Source organism: Amblyraja radiata, chromosome 10 (genome assembly GCF_010909765.2).
Source record: "Amblyraja radiata isolate CabotCenter1 chromosome 10, sAmbRad1.1.pri, whole genome shotgun sequence".
Classification (NCBI taxonomy): Eukaryota; Metazoa; Chordata; class Chondrichthyes; order Rajiformes; family Rajidae; genus Amblyraja; species Amblyraja radiata.
Genome location: NC_045965.1, coordinates 670,680 through 689,073, shown reverse-complemented (window position 1 = coordinate 689,073; position 18,394 = coordinate 670,680). Strand labels below are relative to the sequence as shown.

The window sequence follows — 18,394 nt, the reverse complement described above, 5'->3', positions numbered from 1 at the left end:
CTGTACACTGTGGACTGTCTGGTCATAATCACATAGGAAGGAACTGCAGATGCTGGCATGATTGTAATCATGTATAATCTTTCCGCTGACTGAATAGCACACAACAATAAAATGTTTTACAGTACCTCGGTCACCTCAGCACTTAACTTCAACAATCTGTTGCTTTGTAACAAGAAGACAGGTACAGTACATGGATAGGCAACGTTTAGAGGGATGTGGGCCATACGCAGGCAAATGGGACTATCTTAGATTGGAGTTTTTTTGTTTTGTTTATTATTGTCACATGTATCGAGGTACAGTGAAAAGCTTTTTGTTGCGTGCTATCCAGTCAAAGAAAGGACTGTACATGATTACAATCAAGCCGTCCACAGTGTACAGATAAACAATAAAGAGTACAACATTTGGAGTAAGATAAAGTCCAATACAATCTGATTAAAGATCATTCAAAGGTCTCCAATGGGGTACAGTATGTGCAGGAAGGAACTGCAGATGCTGGCTTACACCGAAGATAGAAACAACATGCTGGAGTAACTCAGCGGGACAGGCAGCTTCTCTGGAGAGAAGGAATGGTGACATGTCAGATCGAGGAGACCCTTCTTCAGTCTGAGAGTAAAGGGCCTGTCCCACTGTACGAGCTAATTCAAGAGTTCTCCCGAGTTTCCCCTGATTCGAACTCGGAGCATTACGGTAATAGCGGCTCGTAGGTACTTGGGGCTCTCGTGGACATTGTTCAACGTTGAAAAAACGTCACGAGCTTACCGCGTTTCCCGAGTACCTGCTGTTAGCATTACGAGCCGCTAAGAGACGCTCCGAGCTCCGACGTACCCGCTACGTACATTCTACGTGCTTACCACGAGTTTGATTTTTTTTTTTAAACTCGGGAGAGTTCTTGGGTAAATTCGTATAGTGGGACAGGCCCTTTAGGGGAGAGGGTGTCTAGAGATATGTAAGAGTAAGTTGGAGGAACAGCACCTCATATTTTGTTTAGGCAGCTTACAACCCGGCGGTATGAATATTGATTCTCTACTTTCAAGTAACGTCCTCTTTCCCTCTCTCCGTCCCTCCCCCACTCCGACTAGTTTCACTGTCCTTACTGTTTGTTTGCCTCGTTGTCACCTTCCCCTCAGCTAACAATCAATCATTCTACATTTCCTTGATCAATGTCTGTTTTGATCTGTCGTTTTCACACCTTACCCGTACAGCATTTTGTGTCTGTCTCCAGATAGGGAGTCAGGACCACAATCCTGTTTCTATGCTCTATGATGTCATAACACTATTTAAGGACTTGATACATGTGTATACATCATGTCAAGTATCCCACTGTCTACTGACATTCACCTAACCATACAACGCATGATGCTTCCTTGGGGAACTGCAGTTGCTGCAATCTTGAGATAAACACGAAAGGACTCAACGAGTCAGGCAGCATCTGTGGCAGGGTTGGGCAGTTGAGATTTTGGGTCAAGACACATTATAGAGTCATATTTGTTACTCCAGCGCTTAATGTCCAAGATACTCCATCTACACTAGTGCCACCTGCATGCATTTGGCCCATATCCCTCTAAATATGGATAGGTGGCACAAAGTGCTGGAGTAACACAGCTGGCGCAGCGGTAGAGTTTCTGCCATACAGCGCTTGCAGCGCCGGAGACCCTTGTTCGATCCCGACTACGGGTGCTGTCTGCATGGAGTTTGTACGTTCTCCCTGTGACCGCATGGTTTTTCTCTGAGATCTTCGATTTCCTCCCACAATTAAAGCTCTCAGTTTCAGCCATGATTGAATGGTGCAGTAGACTTGATGGGTTGAATGGCCTAATTATATTATTCCTTAGAACCTTTGGACTCCAAAGACATACAGGTGTGTAGGTTAATTGGATTGGTATGAATGTAAATTGTTCCTAGTGTTGGATAGTGTTAATGTGTGGGGGTCGCTGGTCGGTGCAAACTCGGTGGGCCTGTTTCCATGCTGTATCTCTACACTAATCTAAACTAAACTAAACTCAGCAGGTGAGGCAGCATCTCAGAAGATCCCCAGCACTCTGTGTCATCTGTGGTGGAATTGTGTGCTGGGGGTGAAGGCTGTTGGAGTAATGGGTGAGGACTATAAACCCTGTTCTGTCTGGAGGAAGAACGGACGTTCAGTAAATGGAGGAGAGAGCACCATAACTCACGGTGGGGGAAAGACCCATCTACTGAAGAGGGAGGACATCTCCAGTGTCCTGGAACACAAGGTCTCATCTCGAGAACAGACGCGGTGGAGGGGGACTTCTCTAAAGAGAGCACATAGGTTCAAGGCGAAGGGGAAAAGATTTGATAGGAATCTGAAGGGTAACTTTTCCACACCAAGGGTGGTGGGTGTATGGAACAAGCTGCCAGAGGAGGTAGTTAAGGCAGGGACTATCACAATGTTCAAGAAACAGTGAGACAGGGACATGGATAGGACAGGTTTAGAGGGATATGGGCCAGACGCAGGCAGGTGGGACTAGTGTAGCTGGGACATGTTGGCCAGTGTGGGCGAGTTGGGCCGAAGGGACTGTTTCCACACTGTATCACTCTATGACTCTATGAGAGAAAACAGCGCCATCTGTGGTTGGAGCACAGAACTGCTCCCATGAACTCTCTGCCTTCAGAACATTTACTGTTTTGGTTCAATTCTATAACTTGGAATTTCCTCAGAGTAATGAGCTGTCACCCACCACTTAAAGTCTTTCATGTTCTCACCTTCAGCCAGCTTTGATCCACGTTGAAAGTCAGAGGGTGGTGAATCTGTGGAATTCATTGCCACAGAAGGCTGTGGAGGCCGTGGATATTTTTAAGGCAGAGATAGATAGATTCTTGATTAGTACGATGTCAGGGGTTATGGGTAGAAGGCAGGAGAATGGGGTTAGCATGGAAAGATAGATCAGCCATGATTGAATGGCGGAGTAGATTTGATGGGCCGAATGGCCTAATTCTGTGGCTATCACGTATGAACATGATCTAGAGCATGGACTTTGTAAATGGCTCCAAAACGTGACGCCTCTTGCATGCGGGACTCAGCAGACTATTTGTGTACACTTGCTAATCAAGGATCAGGGCCATGGCAATAATCTACGGCACTGTTTGTATGAAAAAGTATTTCATTGTGTTTTCACTTCATACACGTGACAATAAAATCATCATTGAACCATTGACAACAACTCTGTAAACCTCAATGGGTAAAAGTTCAATGAATATGAAAAACAATATTAGTGCAAGGCAAGACAAGACAAAAGTCCAAAGTCCCTAGTACAACCAGGATAGATCGTAGTTGGAGGTTGCGTTGGTGTGTGTAGTGTTCAATAGCTTGATGGTTGCTGGGAAGAAGCTGTTCCTGAAGCTGGAGGTCAGGGTTTTCAGGCTCCTGTGCCTTCTTCCTGATGGCAGGAGTGAAATGATCGCGTGGCCAGGGTGGTGTGGGTCTCTGATGATGCTGGCTGCTAATGATGTCACTAGCGCTGAGACCGATTTTATAAGAAGGTTCAAGGTGAAGGGGAAACGATCTAATAGGAATCTGAGGGGTAACTTTATCACACAAAGGGTGGTGGGTGTATGGAACGAGCTGCCAGAGGAGTTAGTTGAGGCTGGGACTATCCCAACGTTTAAGAAACATTTGGACAGGTACATGGATAGGACAAGTTTGGAGGGATATGGACCTTCTTATAAAATTGGTCTTAGCCCTAGTGACATAATTGGCAGGCAGGTGGGACTGGTGTAGCTGGGACATGTTGGCAAGTTGGGCCGAAAGGCCTGTTTCCACACTGTATCACTCTATGAATCTCTATGACTCTATGCGCCTTGTTTTTATAGGTTGTTGACCAAGGTCTGAAGAAGGTTCTTGTCTTAGAAGACGACAATAGGTTTAAGCCACATTTTCGAAGGAAAATAGCAAAGCTGATGGAAGATATTGAGCAGAACCAGCTGGATTGGGATCTCATGTGAGTGGATTGTCCATGATTCAGAAGATGCGTCATGAATGACGTCGACACTTTATGGCCCCATGTACCTATGTACCTAGGCACAATGAAAATCTTCATTTTGTATACAATCCAGTCCAATGTCCCTATGGATAAGCACAATCATAGACAAGATCAGTTGTGCAACGATTGCAGTGTAATGTGTGGGAAGGAACTGCAGATGCTGGCTTAAACTGAAGATAGACACAAAATGCTGGAGTAACTCAGTGTGACAGGCAGCATCTCTGGAGAGAAGGAATAGGTGACGATTCGTGTCAAGACCCTTCTTCAGATCTGAAACGTCACCCATTCCTTCTCTCCAGCGATGCTGCCTGTCCCACTGAGTTACTCCAGCTCTTTGTGTCTACCTTCCATTGTAGTGTAATGGTCGACTTCACCAAGACTGTACGGCATCGAGTCGCCATGTTTCTGGTTTTTAAGAGTGGTTTTGTTAATCCCGTTGTCCTGGCGGCACCGATCCTCTCCTCCGTCGACGCCATCTTGAAAACGGCGGTTTGTCCATGGTTGGAAGATGCAGGTAGGCTGACGGACTGCGCTCCGTCCAACTCTTCCCACTCTCCATGGACCAAGATGGGCCTTCCAGGCGGGTTCCCAGTGTGTGGCACGGGTCTTCTGTCCGCAGTGGGCAAGGCGGGCAAGCCGGAGCTTCAAGGCGGGTTCTCCGTCCACAGTCCACATCGGGCGAGTCCTCAGCCTGGGGCTCGTTGACCTTGAATCAGAATCAGAATCAGAATCAGAATCACACTTTATTCGCCAAGTATGTTTTGCAACATACGAGGAATTTCATTGGCCAGGTCAGTCATACAATTGAAAACAATTGACTCAAAAATACGGTTTAACATGAACATCCACTCCTACACATGATTCCTACACATTCTGCACTGTGATGGAAGGCGAAATAAAGTTCAAGTCCTTCCTTTTGTTCTTCCTCGGTCGTGGGCCTCGAGCCCTCTGTTGACGGGACGATCTTGACTCCCGCAGCCGGCGGCGTTCGGGCCCTCTGCGTTGAGGCGATCCGCTCCCGCATCGGGAGGATGTCAGCTCACCCGCGCCGAGCGATCGAACCTCGCGTCGGGGCTGCTCGAGCCTTCTGCAGCGTTGGAGCTCCCGACTAGCCTCACCCAAGACTGTGAGCCCTTGATGTTAAAGTCCACGGTGGGAGCGATCCCAGGCAAGGGATCTGCTCTGATGTTAAGTCCATGCCCCAGCGATGGTAGGCTGCAGAGCCCGGAGAATATGATCCGAAAATTGATCACATCTCTGGGAATGTAGGAACTTGGGAAAAAAGTTTCCCCCAATCCCCTCCCCCCTACCCCCACATAAAACAAACCGAAGAACATTAAAACAAACTTTTAACGCACAAAAATGAACACAGGTGATAGAAGTCTGTAGAAGTATCTCGACCCAAAACGTCCGAAACTCTCCAGTGATGCTGCCTGACCTGCTGAGTTACTCCAGCATTTTGCGTCTACCACTGATTACTTCATTGGTTTCCACTAAAGCAGCAGTAAAACATTTCCTGCTGTACGGACCGAAGGCAACACCTGATGAGAAGAGACACCAAAAGCTGGAGTAACTCAGCGGGTCAGGCAGCATCTCTGCAGAACATGGTTAAGGTTTTGGGTCGGGCCCCTTCTTCACTTTTCTTCAACAGTCCCGACCCAAAATGTCACCTATCCAAGAATCAAGAGTGTTTTATTGTCATATGTCCCAGATAGAACAACAAAATTCTTACTTGCAGCGGCACAACAGAATATGGAAACATAGTACACTGGGAACAATATAATAAAGAAGAAAAATAAGTTCAGTGTGTGTATATATACACATACACACATATACATATACACACATAAATATACACACATAGAAAGATAGAAAATAGGTGCAGGAGTAGGCCATTCGCCCCTTCGTTCATTGATTGATAGATATAATTTAATTGCCACACAACCAAGGTCGGTGGTATTTGGGTTGCCAGCAGCGGTACAGTAATAAAGAACACAACCACAATAAAAATTTTACACAAACATCCACCACAGCATTCATCACTGTGGTGGAAGGCACAGAGCTTGGCCAGTCCTCCTCCATTTTCCCCCGTGGTCGGGACCTCCACCCTCCACAGCCGTTGCTGCGGGCGTCCAGATGGTAAAGGACAAAGTCAAAGTCAAGGTGAGTCCAGGATCGGCTCTTCCCAACCAGAGACCGCGGCTTCAGGCTGGTGTAGGCCGCAGGCCGGCGGTCAAAGTTTTAAAGTACCTGCCGTGCCGCAGCCGGAAGCACCGCAGTCTGCAGGGCCGGCGGTCGAAGCTCCCCTCCAGGGGAGATGATAAGTCCATACCACGCCCGCGGTAGAAGACGGCCGCGGGCCGGCGGTGGAAGCTCTTCTTCCACCCGGGTCCTCCACGAGGGATCCCGGGCTGTAGACGCCGCACCAGCTGGAGTTCTGCAGACCGCGGCTTCAGGCTGCCGGCTGCCGGGCCAGCGTAACGGAGCGCTCCCCTCCAGCGAGGTCTCACCCGCTCCGCGCCGAGAGTCCACGCTGTGCCCGCCGCTGAAGCTCCGAGCGCGCCTCCGGGAAAGTCGGCGCCGATCCTTGCTGTTAGGCCACGGGGGAGGCGACCTGAAAAAGTCGCCTCTCCATGGAAGAGGCGGCCGAAACGGTTTCCCCCTTACCCCCCCACACCACCCCCCACACATAACACACAAGGAAACATTAAAAACACACTTTTAAACATACTAAAAAAATTAAAAAAGTTGAAAAAAGACGGACACGCTGCCGACAGGCTGCTGCCAGTGCAGCGCCCCCTACCGTATCTGGCCATAGATCATTCACTGTGATCATGGCTGATCATCCAAAATCAGTACCCCGTTCCTGCTTTTTCCCCATATCCCTTGATTCCGTTAGCCCCAAGAGCTAAATCCAACTGTCTCTTGAAATGTATTAATTTTTTTATACACATATACATATATATATATATATATATATATACACATACACATGGTACTCTGGAAAGAATATAATAAACAATTTTTTAAAAGTTCAGTGTGTATGCATATATACGCACATACTGGATTTTAAAATATATATATGTGATGCATCACAGTCCGTTGATTTCAGTTAGTCCCCTGAACTGCCCCCTGACTTTGCTTTATTGGATGTGATGGTATTCAAGCCCTGCCTCAGTTGCCAAACATCCACCTCATCCTCCAGCTTAGATCCATGTTCTCCAGAGATGCTGCCCAACCCGCTGAGTTACTCCAGCTGTTCTTGCGCCCTTCCTTGCTAAAGCAGCATCTGTGGTTCCGAGTTCCAACCTGTGATGAGAGCCATTCTCACCTTGCCACATCCTCCAGGGGGTGATTTGTGGATCAGTCGATGACCTGACACAGTCATGTTCATAGAAAGGATCCGAATGTACAAATTAAGGCATTGTAGAGAGTTGTGAATGTAGTCCAGTCCATCACATAGACCTTCCTCTTGTTAGTTTAGCTTAGAGATACAGCGCGGAAACAGGCCCTTCCACCCACCGAGTCTGTGCCGACCAGCGATCCCCACACATTAACATTATCCTGCACACTAGCGACAATTTACAAATTTATCAAGCCAATTAAAACTACAAACCTGTACGTCTTTTGGAGTGTGAGAGGTAACCAGAGCACCGGAGAAAACCCACGCAGGTCATGGGGAGAATGTACAAACTCTGTACAGACAGCACCCATTGTCAGGATTGAACCTGGGTCTCTGGTGCTGTGAGGCAGCAACTCTACCGCTGCGCCACCGTACCACCCATTCAAGAGAGAGTTGGATATCGCTCTTTGGGCAACGGAATCAGTGGATACGGGGTGAAAGCAGGAACGGGGTACTGATTCTGGATGATCAGCCATGATCATATTGAATGGCTGTGCTGGCACAAAGGGCCGAATGGCCCACTCCTGCACCTACTTTCTATGTTTCTATGTTTCCCCATCAAATCCATTTGCACTCTCCGCTGCCTCAGGAAAGTAGCTAATATGATTTAGGACTATTTTCACCCCGGTCATTTCCACTTCTCCCCTCTCCCATTGGGCAGGGATTCCAAAGCTTCAAAGTACATACCACCATATTCAGGAACTGCTTCTTCCCCACTGTTATTGGACTACTGAATGGTCCTCCCATATTCTAGGGTGTAGTCGCGATCTTCCAACCTACCTCATTCCAGGTCTTACACTTTGTCACTGTAACTGTAAGGTTATAAGGCTGCAACTCTACATTCTACACTCTAGTACTTTGCTCTTTGCACTACCTGGTGTTATTGTGTAGTATGATATAATTTGACTGGATGGAATGGAAGCGAAGCTTTTCAATGTTTCGGGTCGGGTCCCTTTTCCTGCTGCCCTCCATCTCTACGAGCATGTTGTGACCTGGACTCGCTTCCACAGCCATGCGTGCCTCCACAACACTTGCATGTGCCGCCATTTTGTGCCTCGTGGCAGAGGGGGGACCTCATTAACAATTACCGAGGGGTGAAAGGCCCAGATAGAGTAGATGTGGAAAGGATGTCCGCACTAATGGGAGAGTCTAGGACTAGAGGGCACAGCCTCAGAATAAAAGGACCTACCTTTAGAAAGGAGATGAAGAGGGATTTCTTTAGTCAGAGGGTGGTGAATCTGTGGAATTCATGGCCGCAGAAGGATGTGGAGGCCAAGTCAATGGGTATTTTTAAGGCAGAGATAGATAGATTGTTGATTGGTACAGGTGTCAGGGGTTATGGGGAGAAGGCAGGAGAATGGGGTTGGGAGGGAAATATAATTCAGCCTTAATTGAATGGTGGTGTAGACTTGATGGGCCGAATGGCCTAATTCTGCTCCGAGATCTTAAGAGACATGATGTGGGCCAAATGTAGGCAGGTGGGACTAGGGCAGATGGGACATATTGGTTGATGTGGGCAAGTTGGGCCGAAGGGTCTCATCCTGCTCCTAGATCTTAAAAACATGATATGGGGCCAAACTCGGGCATGGTGCATGGATAGGACAGGTTTGGAGGGATATAGACCAAACGCAGGCAGGTGGGACTAGTGCAGATGGGATATGTTGGTCGGTTGGATAAGTTGGGGCAAAGGGCCTGTTTTCATTCACTATGACTCTGTGACCATCTCGATGTTGGGGGGGATTCCAGAACCAGGGGTCACATTTTAAGAATAAGGGGTAGGCCATTTACAACTGAGATGAGGAAAAACTTCTTCACTCAGAGAGTTGTAAATCTGTGGAATTCTCTGCCACAGAGGGCAGTGGAGGCCAATTCACTGGATGTTTTCAAGAGTGAGTTAAAGCCCTGTCCCATTGTACAAGTTCATTCAAAGAGTTCTCCCTAGTTTGCCCTGATTCGAACTCGGAGATTTACGGTAATGGCCGCTCGTCGGTACTCGGGACTCTCGTGGACATTTTTCAACATGTTGAAAAATATTTACGAGTCTTCCCGAGCTTACCTGCCGTTAATGAGTCTTCCCGAGTACCTGCCGTTAGCGTTACGAGCCGCTAGGTGATGTCCCCGAGCTCCGACGTACCCGCTACGTTCATTCTCCGTGCTTACCACAAGTTTGATTTTATTTTAAACTCAGGGGAGCTCTTGAATGAACTCGTACAGTGGGACAGGGCCAATGGATTTAGCTCTTAGGGCTAAAGGAATCAAGGGATATGGGGAAAAAGCAGGAATGGGGTACTGATTTAAGATGATCAGCCATGATCATATTGAATGGCGGTGCTGGCTCGAAGGGCCGAATGGCCTACTCCTGTACCTATTTTCTATGTTTCTCCTCACATTTAAATCCACTGCCATTTTCCCATTACTTTGACTCCAGTTACATCGGTCGAAAGAGAATGCAAGTGCAACAGCCAGAAAAATCGGTGCTAGGGATTATGAACCTGGTGGAAGCAGATTACTCATACTGGACTCTGGCCTACATCATATCCCAGCAAGGAGCCAAGAAACTGCTGGCAGCTGAACCGCTTGGGAAGATGTTGCCTGTGGATGAGTTTCTGCCCATCATGTACAACAAACATCCACAGTAAGTAACGGACAAACACCTAGACACTGATTTTACTTTAGTGTAGTTTAGAGATACAATGCAGAAACAGGCCCTTCAGCCCACCGAGTCCGCGCTGACCAGCGATCCCGCACACTAACACTACCATACACACACTCTGGACAATTTACAATCTTTAGGTTTAACCTACATACCCGTACGCCTTTGGTGTGTGAGAGGAAACCGGAGCACCTGGAGAAAACCCACTTGGTCACAGGGAGAATGTACAAACTCCATACAGACAGCACCCGTAGTCAGGATCAAACTAGGTTTCTCTGGTGTCGTGAGGCAGCAACTCTACCGTTGGGCCACCCTGCCGCCCCAGTGGACCAGATCTAATTGAGATCTAACTGGGGGCGGCACAGTGGCGGAACGGTAGAGTAAGGCCTGTTTCCGCGCTGTATCTTTGAACTAAACTAAACTAAACTAAACTAAAACAACTGCAGAAGAATCAGATAAGATCTCCCTTGTGTCATATCGCATTCAGTATCATCTTAGCAATGCCATGACATGAAACCAATATACATACGGCCATCTCTTCTGGGTAGGGAGTTCTATGATTTAGAACCAGCAACATTGAAGGACTGACAGTGTATTCCCAAAGATAGACACAAAGTGCTGGAGTAACTCAGCGGGACAGGCAGCATCTCTGGAGAGAAGGAATGGGTGACGTTTCGGGATGAGACCCTTCTTCAGACGGTTTGGACTAAACTCTCGCACTCTCGTTTTAAACAGAGAGGATTACAAGATGTTCTATGAGCCTCGGGACCTGAAGGCCTTCTCCGTGGAGCCTCTGCTGATATATCCCACCCACTACACCGGAGAAGCGGGCTACGTCAGCGACACGGAGACCTCCGTCATCTGGGACAACGACGACATCGCCACCGACTGGAGCGACCAGCTGTCCAGCAAAACGAATGAGCAGGGAGAGATCGGCACTGAGGCTCAGAACACTGAGGCCTTACAACCTCAGGCCCCCTTTGGGGCAACAACCCGAGATGAATTATGAAGCAGCTAAACACTGGCCAGTTCCGATCAGTGATCGGGACCAACACCTTCCTGTAGTTTGGGTAAAATGCCTTCTGGAAGGCAGCTTAGAAACAAAACAATCTAATGTGACATAGAATTAACTGAGAGCTGGAGTATTAATCTTTGTTGGATCATTTAACTGTCAAAGTGTGACACAGCAGCAGCTAATTATGGTGGTGAATTATTAATTAATGTTGATTTAATTGATGTTGAATTCTCCGATTTATTTTGAAGGTGATTCCTCCTCTCCCCACCCCCTCCCTCCACCATTTTACCTGTCTTTGCAGATAAAAAAAAGGAACTGCAGACGCTGGTTTACACAAAAGGAGAGAAAATGCTGGAGTAACTCAGTGGGTCCAGGCAGCATCTCCTGAGAGCTTGGATGGATGATGTTTCAGGTCACGACCCTTCTTCAGAGGGTCATGACCCGCGATGTTATTGGCGGCACGGTGGCGCAGCGGTAGAGCCGCTGTTTCACGGCGCCAGAGACCCGGGGTCGATCCTGGGCTCGAGTGCTGTCTGTGTGTGGGATTCGCACGTCCTCCATGTGGTTTTCTCCGGGTGCTCCGGTTTCCTCCCACATCCCGAAAGACATGCAGGTTTGCAGGTTAATTGGCCTCTGCAACTTGCCTCTAGTGTGTAGCATGCAAAACTGGGATAGCATGATAGAACTAGTGTACCGATGATCGCTGGTCGGCGCGGACTCGAAGGGTCTGTTTCCATGCTGTATCACTAAACTAAACTAAAGATGCTGCCTGACCCGTTGAGTTACTCCAGCACTCTGTGTCCTTACCCTGTCTTGGCTTGCGTACACCCACTGCCTTTAGCAGAGGGCTCTCGGGTATGGAGTCTTTGCTTGTCTTATCCAAGGGGTAAGATATGATCCATTACTGTGCAACTTTGTTACATTGACAACAGCCCAGAAAGGATATTAAATTATGGTGCACTCCAGGGCCAAATATGAGCTGTGCTCGCGACTTAATGGCTATTAATCCAACTATTGCAAGACTAATGAGGGCTAAATTTTCAAACTGCTGTTAATTTCAAAGGACATTTTTTGGTGCCTCAAATCAATGTTCAGAATAATTCTGCTGGTACGGATTTCTTATAACTGTTTATCCGGATATCATTACGTTAAATGATGATGTTTGTGTGTGTTTCTATTTATTTTTTCTCCTCTCTTGTGAAAACGCTTAATTGCAAACGGACACAATTGTGTGGACGTTCGTGCTGTAAAATTTAACCTCGCTCTTGTTTTCCTCCTGAAAATAATATTAAACTGGTCAGTTTAACTGTTGGCTCCATGTTTTTAGTTTAGAGATACAGCGTGGAAACAGGCCCTTCGGCCCACCGAGTCCACGGACCAGCGATCGCCCGTTCACGCACGTTCTATGTTACCCCACTTTCTCGTCCACTCCCTACACACTAGGGGGCAATTTACAGAGAGTCACTTAACCTACAAACCCGCACGTCTTTGGGATGTGGGAGGAAAACGGAACACCCACGAGGCCACAGGAAGAAGGTGCAAACTCCACATAGACAGCACCCGGGGTCAGGATCGAACCCGGGTCTCCGGCGCCGCGAGGCAGCGGCTTTACCAGCTGTGCTATGGTGCCACCCTCAAGGTCACTGAGCCCTTAATCTGTTATTGAACAACTAGGTTCATGTTGGTACAATATGGATGCCATATAGAGTCATAGAGTGACACAACGTGGAAACAGGCCCCTCAGCCCAACTTGCCCACACCGACCAACATGTCCCAGCTACACTAGTCCCACCAGTCTGTGTTTGGTCTATATCCCTCCAAACCTGTCCTATCCATGTACCTGTCTAACTGTTTCTTAAAATGTTGGGATAGTCCCAGCCTCAACTACCTCCTCTGGCAGCTTGTTCCATACACCCACCACCCTTTGTGTGAAAAAGTTACCCCTCAGATTCCTGTTAAATCTTTCCCCCTTCAACTTGAACCCATGTCCTGTGGTCCTGGATTCCCCTACTCTGGGCAAGAGACTCTGTGCATCTACCCGATCTATTCCTCTCATGATTTTATAACCAATTAATAACCAAAATAATGCCACTTGGAGAAAGCGAATCAAGAAATTAGCAGATGCCGGAAGTTTGAAATAAAAACAATCCTTGTACTAATCAGCAGTATTTGTGGCTAGTGAAACAAAGTTAATATTTTAGATGGAGGAGCTGAAATGTCAGGTTTTAGTTTAGTTTAGAGATACAACGCAAAAACAGGCCCTTCGGCCCACCGAGTCCGCGCTGACCAGCGATCCCCGCACATTAACACTACCCTCCACACACTAGGGACAATTTTATATTTATACCAAGTCAATTAACCTACAAACCTGTACATCTTTGGAGTGTGGGAGGAAACCGAAGATCTTGGAGAAAAGCCAAGCAGGTCACGGGGAGAACGTACAAACTCTGTACAGACAGCACCCGTAGTCGGGATGGAACCCAGGTCCCTGGCGCTGTAAGGCAGCAACTCTACTGCTGCACCACCAAGCCACCTATAAGAAAATCTGAGTTGGGTAGTTTATATGAACCGAAAACTGCGTTGTTATTCTATATGTTTGTGACTGATCTGCCTCATCTCTTCTTCTGAGCCACTGTCTGCAAATGCCTGCAAAAACCTTCAGTGATTCATTCTTAAAAATCACCTAGATCCCTCTGTACTAAACTCATCTGCAACTTTTCTCCATTCTACCTTTATATACTCTTGCCTAAGTAGATGATCTCACACAGTTTATCAGGTTTGCTCTTTGAGCTGCTTAGTTTAAGTGTCAGTCTATCATATGGGTTTTTAATCGAATCACATAAAATTCTGGACATTAGTTTGGTTCAGTCTAGTTTATTGTCACGTGTACTGGGGTACAGTGGAAAGCTTTTGTTGCGTGCTATCCAGTCAGCGGAAAGACAATACCTGATTACAATCGAGCCATTTACAGTATATAGACACATGATAAGGGAATTACAAGGTAAACGCAGCAAAGTCCCATCAAGGATAGTCCAAGGATCACCAATGGGGTAGATAGTAGTTCAGCACTGCTCTCTGGTTGTGGTAGGATGGTTCAGTTGCCAGATAACAGCTGGGAAGAAACTGTCCCTGAATCTGGAGGTGTGCGTTTTCACACTTCTATACCTTTTGCCTGATGGGAGAGGGGAGAAGAGGGAGTGGCCAGGGTGCGACTCGTCCTTGATTATGCTGCTGGGCTTGCTGAGGCAGCGTGAGGTATAAATGGAGTCAATGGAAGGGAGGTTGGTTTGTGTGATGGTCAGGGCTGTGACCACAATTCCATGCAATTTCTTGCTGTCTTGCATGGAGCTGTTCCCAAACCAAGCTGTGATGCATCCTGATAAAATGCTTTCTATGGCGCATGTGGTGCATTTCAGCCATCATAGTTTGTATGTCATCATCACTTAATATACTCTATCATCTCTTCCAGGTTTTTAATATAAATTGTAAATAATTCAGGGCAAAGAACCGGTCGTTGAGGCATCCATCAGTTACATCTTTCCAGCCCGAAGAAGCTTAATTCATACCAACTCCCTATCCTCTCTGCCTTAACTAATCTATACCTACACATTCCATCTCATACCACAACTGTTCTCTTAATCACCACACTTGTATGTGGCACCTTGTGACTCTAATGGTGTGGCATGGTGGCGCAGCGGTAGAGTTGCTGACTATGGGTGCTGTCTGTATGGAGTTTGTATGTTCTCGTGATTTTTCTCTGGGTGCTCCAGTTTCCTCCCACATCTCAAACACGTGTAGGTTTGTCGGTTAATTGGTGTTTGTAAATAGCCTCCAATTGTAGAGAGTGGATGGGAAGTGGGATAACATAGAACTAGTATAGAGCAGGTGATCGCTGGATGGCACGCCTGGTGGACTGAGGGGCCTGTTTCCATGCTGTATCACTAAACTAAACTAAACTAAACCTGCCATTTCTGGTCTTTTCATTTCTGTGAGGAGTTTACACTTTCTCCATGTGAGTGCGTGGGTTTTCTCCGGGTGCTCCAGTTTCCTCCCATACTCCAAGCACGTACAGATGGGTAGGATAATTGGTTTTGGTAAAATTGTAAATTGTCCCTCGTGTGCAGGTTAGAGTTAGTGTGCGGGGTGATGGCTGGTCGGCAAGGACTCGGTGGGCCGAAGGGCCTGTTTCCGTGCTGCATCTCTAAAGTCTAACATCTAAAGATTCCAAATACACCACATCTACAATTTTTCCTCTTTCGTCGCAGATATCCTCATATCTGCCTTTCCTCGGATGATGCCTGACCTTCTGCATGTTTCCAGCATTTTCAATTTTAAATTAATGTTGTTTACTGGAGCTCTTAATATTTACTATCCAATGTGGAGACCATGGGCGGTGTGGGGAGGGAGCTCCATGCTGAGACCACGGGGGATCTCCGTGCTGAAACCACGGGGGAGCTCCGTGCTGAGACCACAGGGGGAGCTACGTGCTGAGACTACGGGGGAACTCTATGTTGAGACCGCGGAGGGAGCTCCTTTGAGACGACGGGGGAAGCACCGTGTTGAGATGACGGGTGAGCTCCGTGTTCAGATCACGGGGAGAACTCCGTTGAGACCACGGGTAGAGCTCCGTGTTGAGACCACAGAGAGGGCTCTGTGTTGAGACCACGGGGGGAGCTCAGTGTTGAGACCACGGGGGAACTCCGTTGAGACCACGGGTGGAGCTCCGTGTTGAGACCACGGGGGAGCTCCATGTTGAGACCACGGGTGGGAGAGCATCCGAGAACAACTGACTGCTTATGGAAATGGCCTGGATAGAGTGGATGTGGAGAAGATGTTTCCACTAGTGGGAGAGTCTAGGACTATAGGTCATAGGCTTTAGGAAGGAGATGAGGAGGAGTTTCTTTAGTCAGAGGGTGGTGAATCTGTGGAATTATTTGCCACAGAAGGCTGTGGAGGCCAAGTCAGTGGATATATTTAAGACAGAGATAGATAGATTATTGATTAGTACGGGTGTCAGGAGTTATGGGGAGAAAGGCAGGAGAATGGGGTTAGGAGGGAGAGATAAATCAACCACGATTGAATGGCGGAGTAGACTTGATGGGCCGAATGGTCTAATTCTTCTCCTATCTGATGAACTGATGAAAATATGAATTCAAATTAGTCATTGAAGTGGGTGAATGATGTTAAGTAATCATAATTCAAGACACCGCCAATTTGTAAAATGGTAACTAAATTTCAACAACACTTTGAACACATGAAAATTGCATGCAACACCGTGCCGTTTAAATGTACAAGGTGCAGGTCTGATTAAAATTCCTATGTGCTTCACAACACCATATTTTAATTGTTAGAGATACAGCATAGAAACAGGCTTGTTGGCCCACTGAGTCCACGCCAACCAACGATCGTCCCGTACACTAGCAATATCCTACACTCTAGGTACAATTTCCAATTATACCAAAACCAATAGACCGACAAACCTGTACATCTTTGGAACATCATATGTTAGATTTGTGTCCATCAGCATTGGAAACCGCAGTTTTGTTTAAAGAAACAGCACGGAAACAGGCCCTTCGGCCCACCACGTCCATGCTGACCAACAATCACCAAACACAGTAATTCTATCCTACACTCCAGGGCCAATCGACAGAAGCAAAATAACCTACAAACCTGCATGTCTTTGGGATGTGGGTGGAAACCAGAGCACCTGGAGAAAACCCACGTGGTCACAGGGGGAACGTACAAACCCTGTACAGACAGACAGCACCCATAGTCAGGATCTAACCCGGGTCTCTGACGCTGTGAGGCAGCTACTCTACCACTGCGACATTTTCTCCGTGATCAAAATACTTTGGGAAGGACCTCTTGATTTCCTCCACTAAATATTCCATAGTACGACTAATGATGGCAATAATTGCTGGAGCAGGCATATATAAAAGAGTAGATATGTGAGCATTTGGGTTGAATTCAGTGCAGCCCCTTTGAGAGTTTGGTCGAACTCATGCCTGAGAATTGCTTTGCACATTGTCACCGTTTGCCAATGCAATCCAGTGACATTTGATTTTAATTGAAACACTGTAAGCTGCACAATAGAGTCATAGAGTGATACATCATGGAAACAGGCCCTTCAGTCCAACTTGCCCACACCGACTAACATGTCCCATCTACAATAGTCCCACCTGCCTGTGTTTGGCCCATATCCCTGTAAACCTATCCTATCCATGTACCTGTCCAACTGTTTCTTAGCCTCTGCCTCAACGACCTCCTCCAGCAGCTTGTTCCATGCACCCACCAGCCTTTGTGTAAAATAGTTACCCCTCATGTTCCTATTAAATCTTTTCCCCGTCACCTTAAACCTATATGTAGCAATGTTACAAAATTTTGAGATTTTAAATATCAAGTCTGTAAAGCATAAAAAGAAGTTTAATTTGTCACCTAATTCACTTTCATATCTTCAGTATTAAAAAAGTTATGGCCATTTTCATACTCGGAAATTAGCATCTTGTTCCCTATTGCTTTTCCATTGACTTAACACAAAAGCTGTGATCGAGGACAGTCAAATGGCCATAACTTTCTTAAAAATTAAGAGAACTAAAATAAATTTTCAGTTATTATAGTTTGAAGCATTCTGAAACAAATATTAAACACTCTTACTTGGATGACCTGAAATTAAAGCATATAATTAGTTAGTTACCCAATTGTAACTAATTACAAAATTCAATTACTAGATCTAAACATCTATTCATTTCTTAAGAAAAGGTTAACATTTTTAAATAGCCTAAGTGTCCAAATAACATTCACACAAGAATTCACAATATAACATGATTTTTAAATCTCATTGTCATGGATTTATAGGCCAAATGGAAGGAATTTAGTGTTTAATTCCCGTAAATTAATGCCCCCCCCACCCCCCCCCCCCACCTCACAAAGGCGCCAAAGTCGCGCACACAGCCAGTGGCAGAACTGCAGCCGCTGAAGGTAAGTTTTGTAACATACCTACGCATTAGCACTATCCTGCACACACTAGGGACAATTTTTACATTTACCAAGCCAATTAAGCTACAAACCTGCACGTCTTTGGAGTGTGGGAGGAAACCGAAGATCTTGAAGGAAACCCATGCAGGTCATGGGAAGAACGTGCAAACTCCATACAGACAGCACCCGGAGTCGGGGTTTCCAGCGTTGCATTCTCTGCAAGGCAACAACTCTACCGCTGCGCCACCTTGACTGCCCAAGCAAGTACATGGATAGGGCAGGTTTAGAGAGATATGGGCCAAACGCAGGCAGGTGGAGCTAGTGTAGATCGGCATGGGCAAATTGGGGTG

The 18,394-nt window shown here is 46.8% G+C and overlaps 1 protein-coding gene across 1 annotated transcript in view; it reads left to right on the top strand.

Moving 5' to 3' along the window:
* colgalt2 (collagen beta(1-O)galactosyltransferase 2) overlaps window positions 1–12,380 on the top strand; it is a gene marked incomplete at its 5' end in the record, with an annotated part of 78,161 nt that extends 65,781 nt beyond the window's left edge. Inside the window, 3 exons of the mRNA XM_033029119.1 lie at window positions 3,829–3,956; window positions 9,830–10,036; window positions 10,790–12,380. Coding sequence (XP_032885010.1) covers window positions 3,829–3,956; window positions 9,830–10,036; window positions 10,790–11,063 — 609 coding nt within the window. The remainder of the gene's footprint in view (window positions 1–3,828; window positions 3,957–9,829; window positions 10,037–10,789) is intronic.
* Between the last annotated feature and the right edge of the window lie 6,014 nt (window positions 12,381–18,394).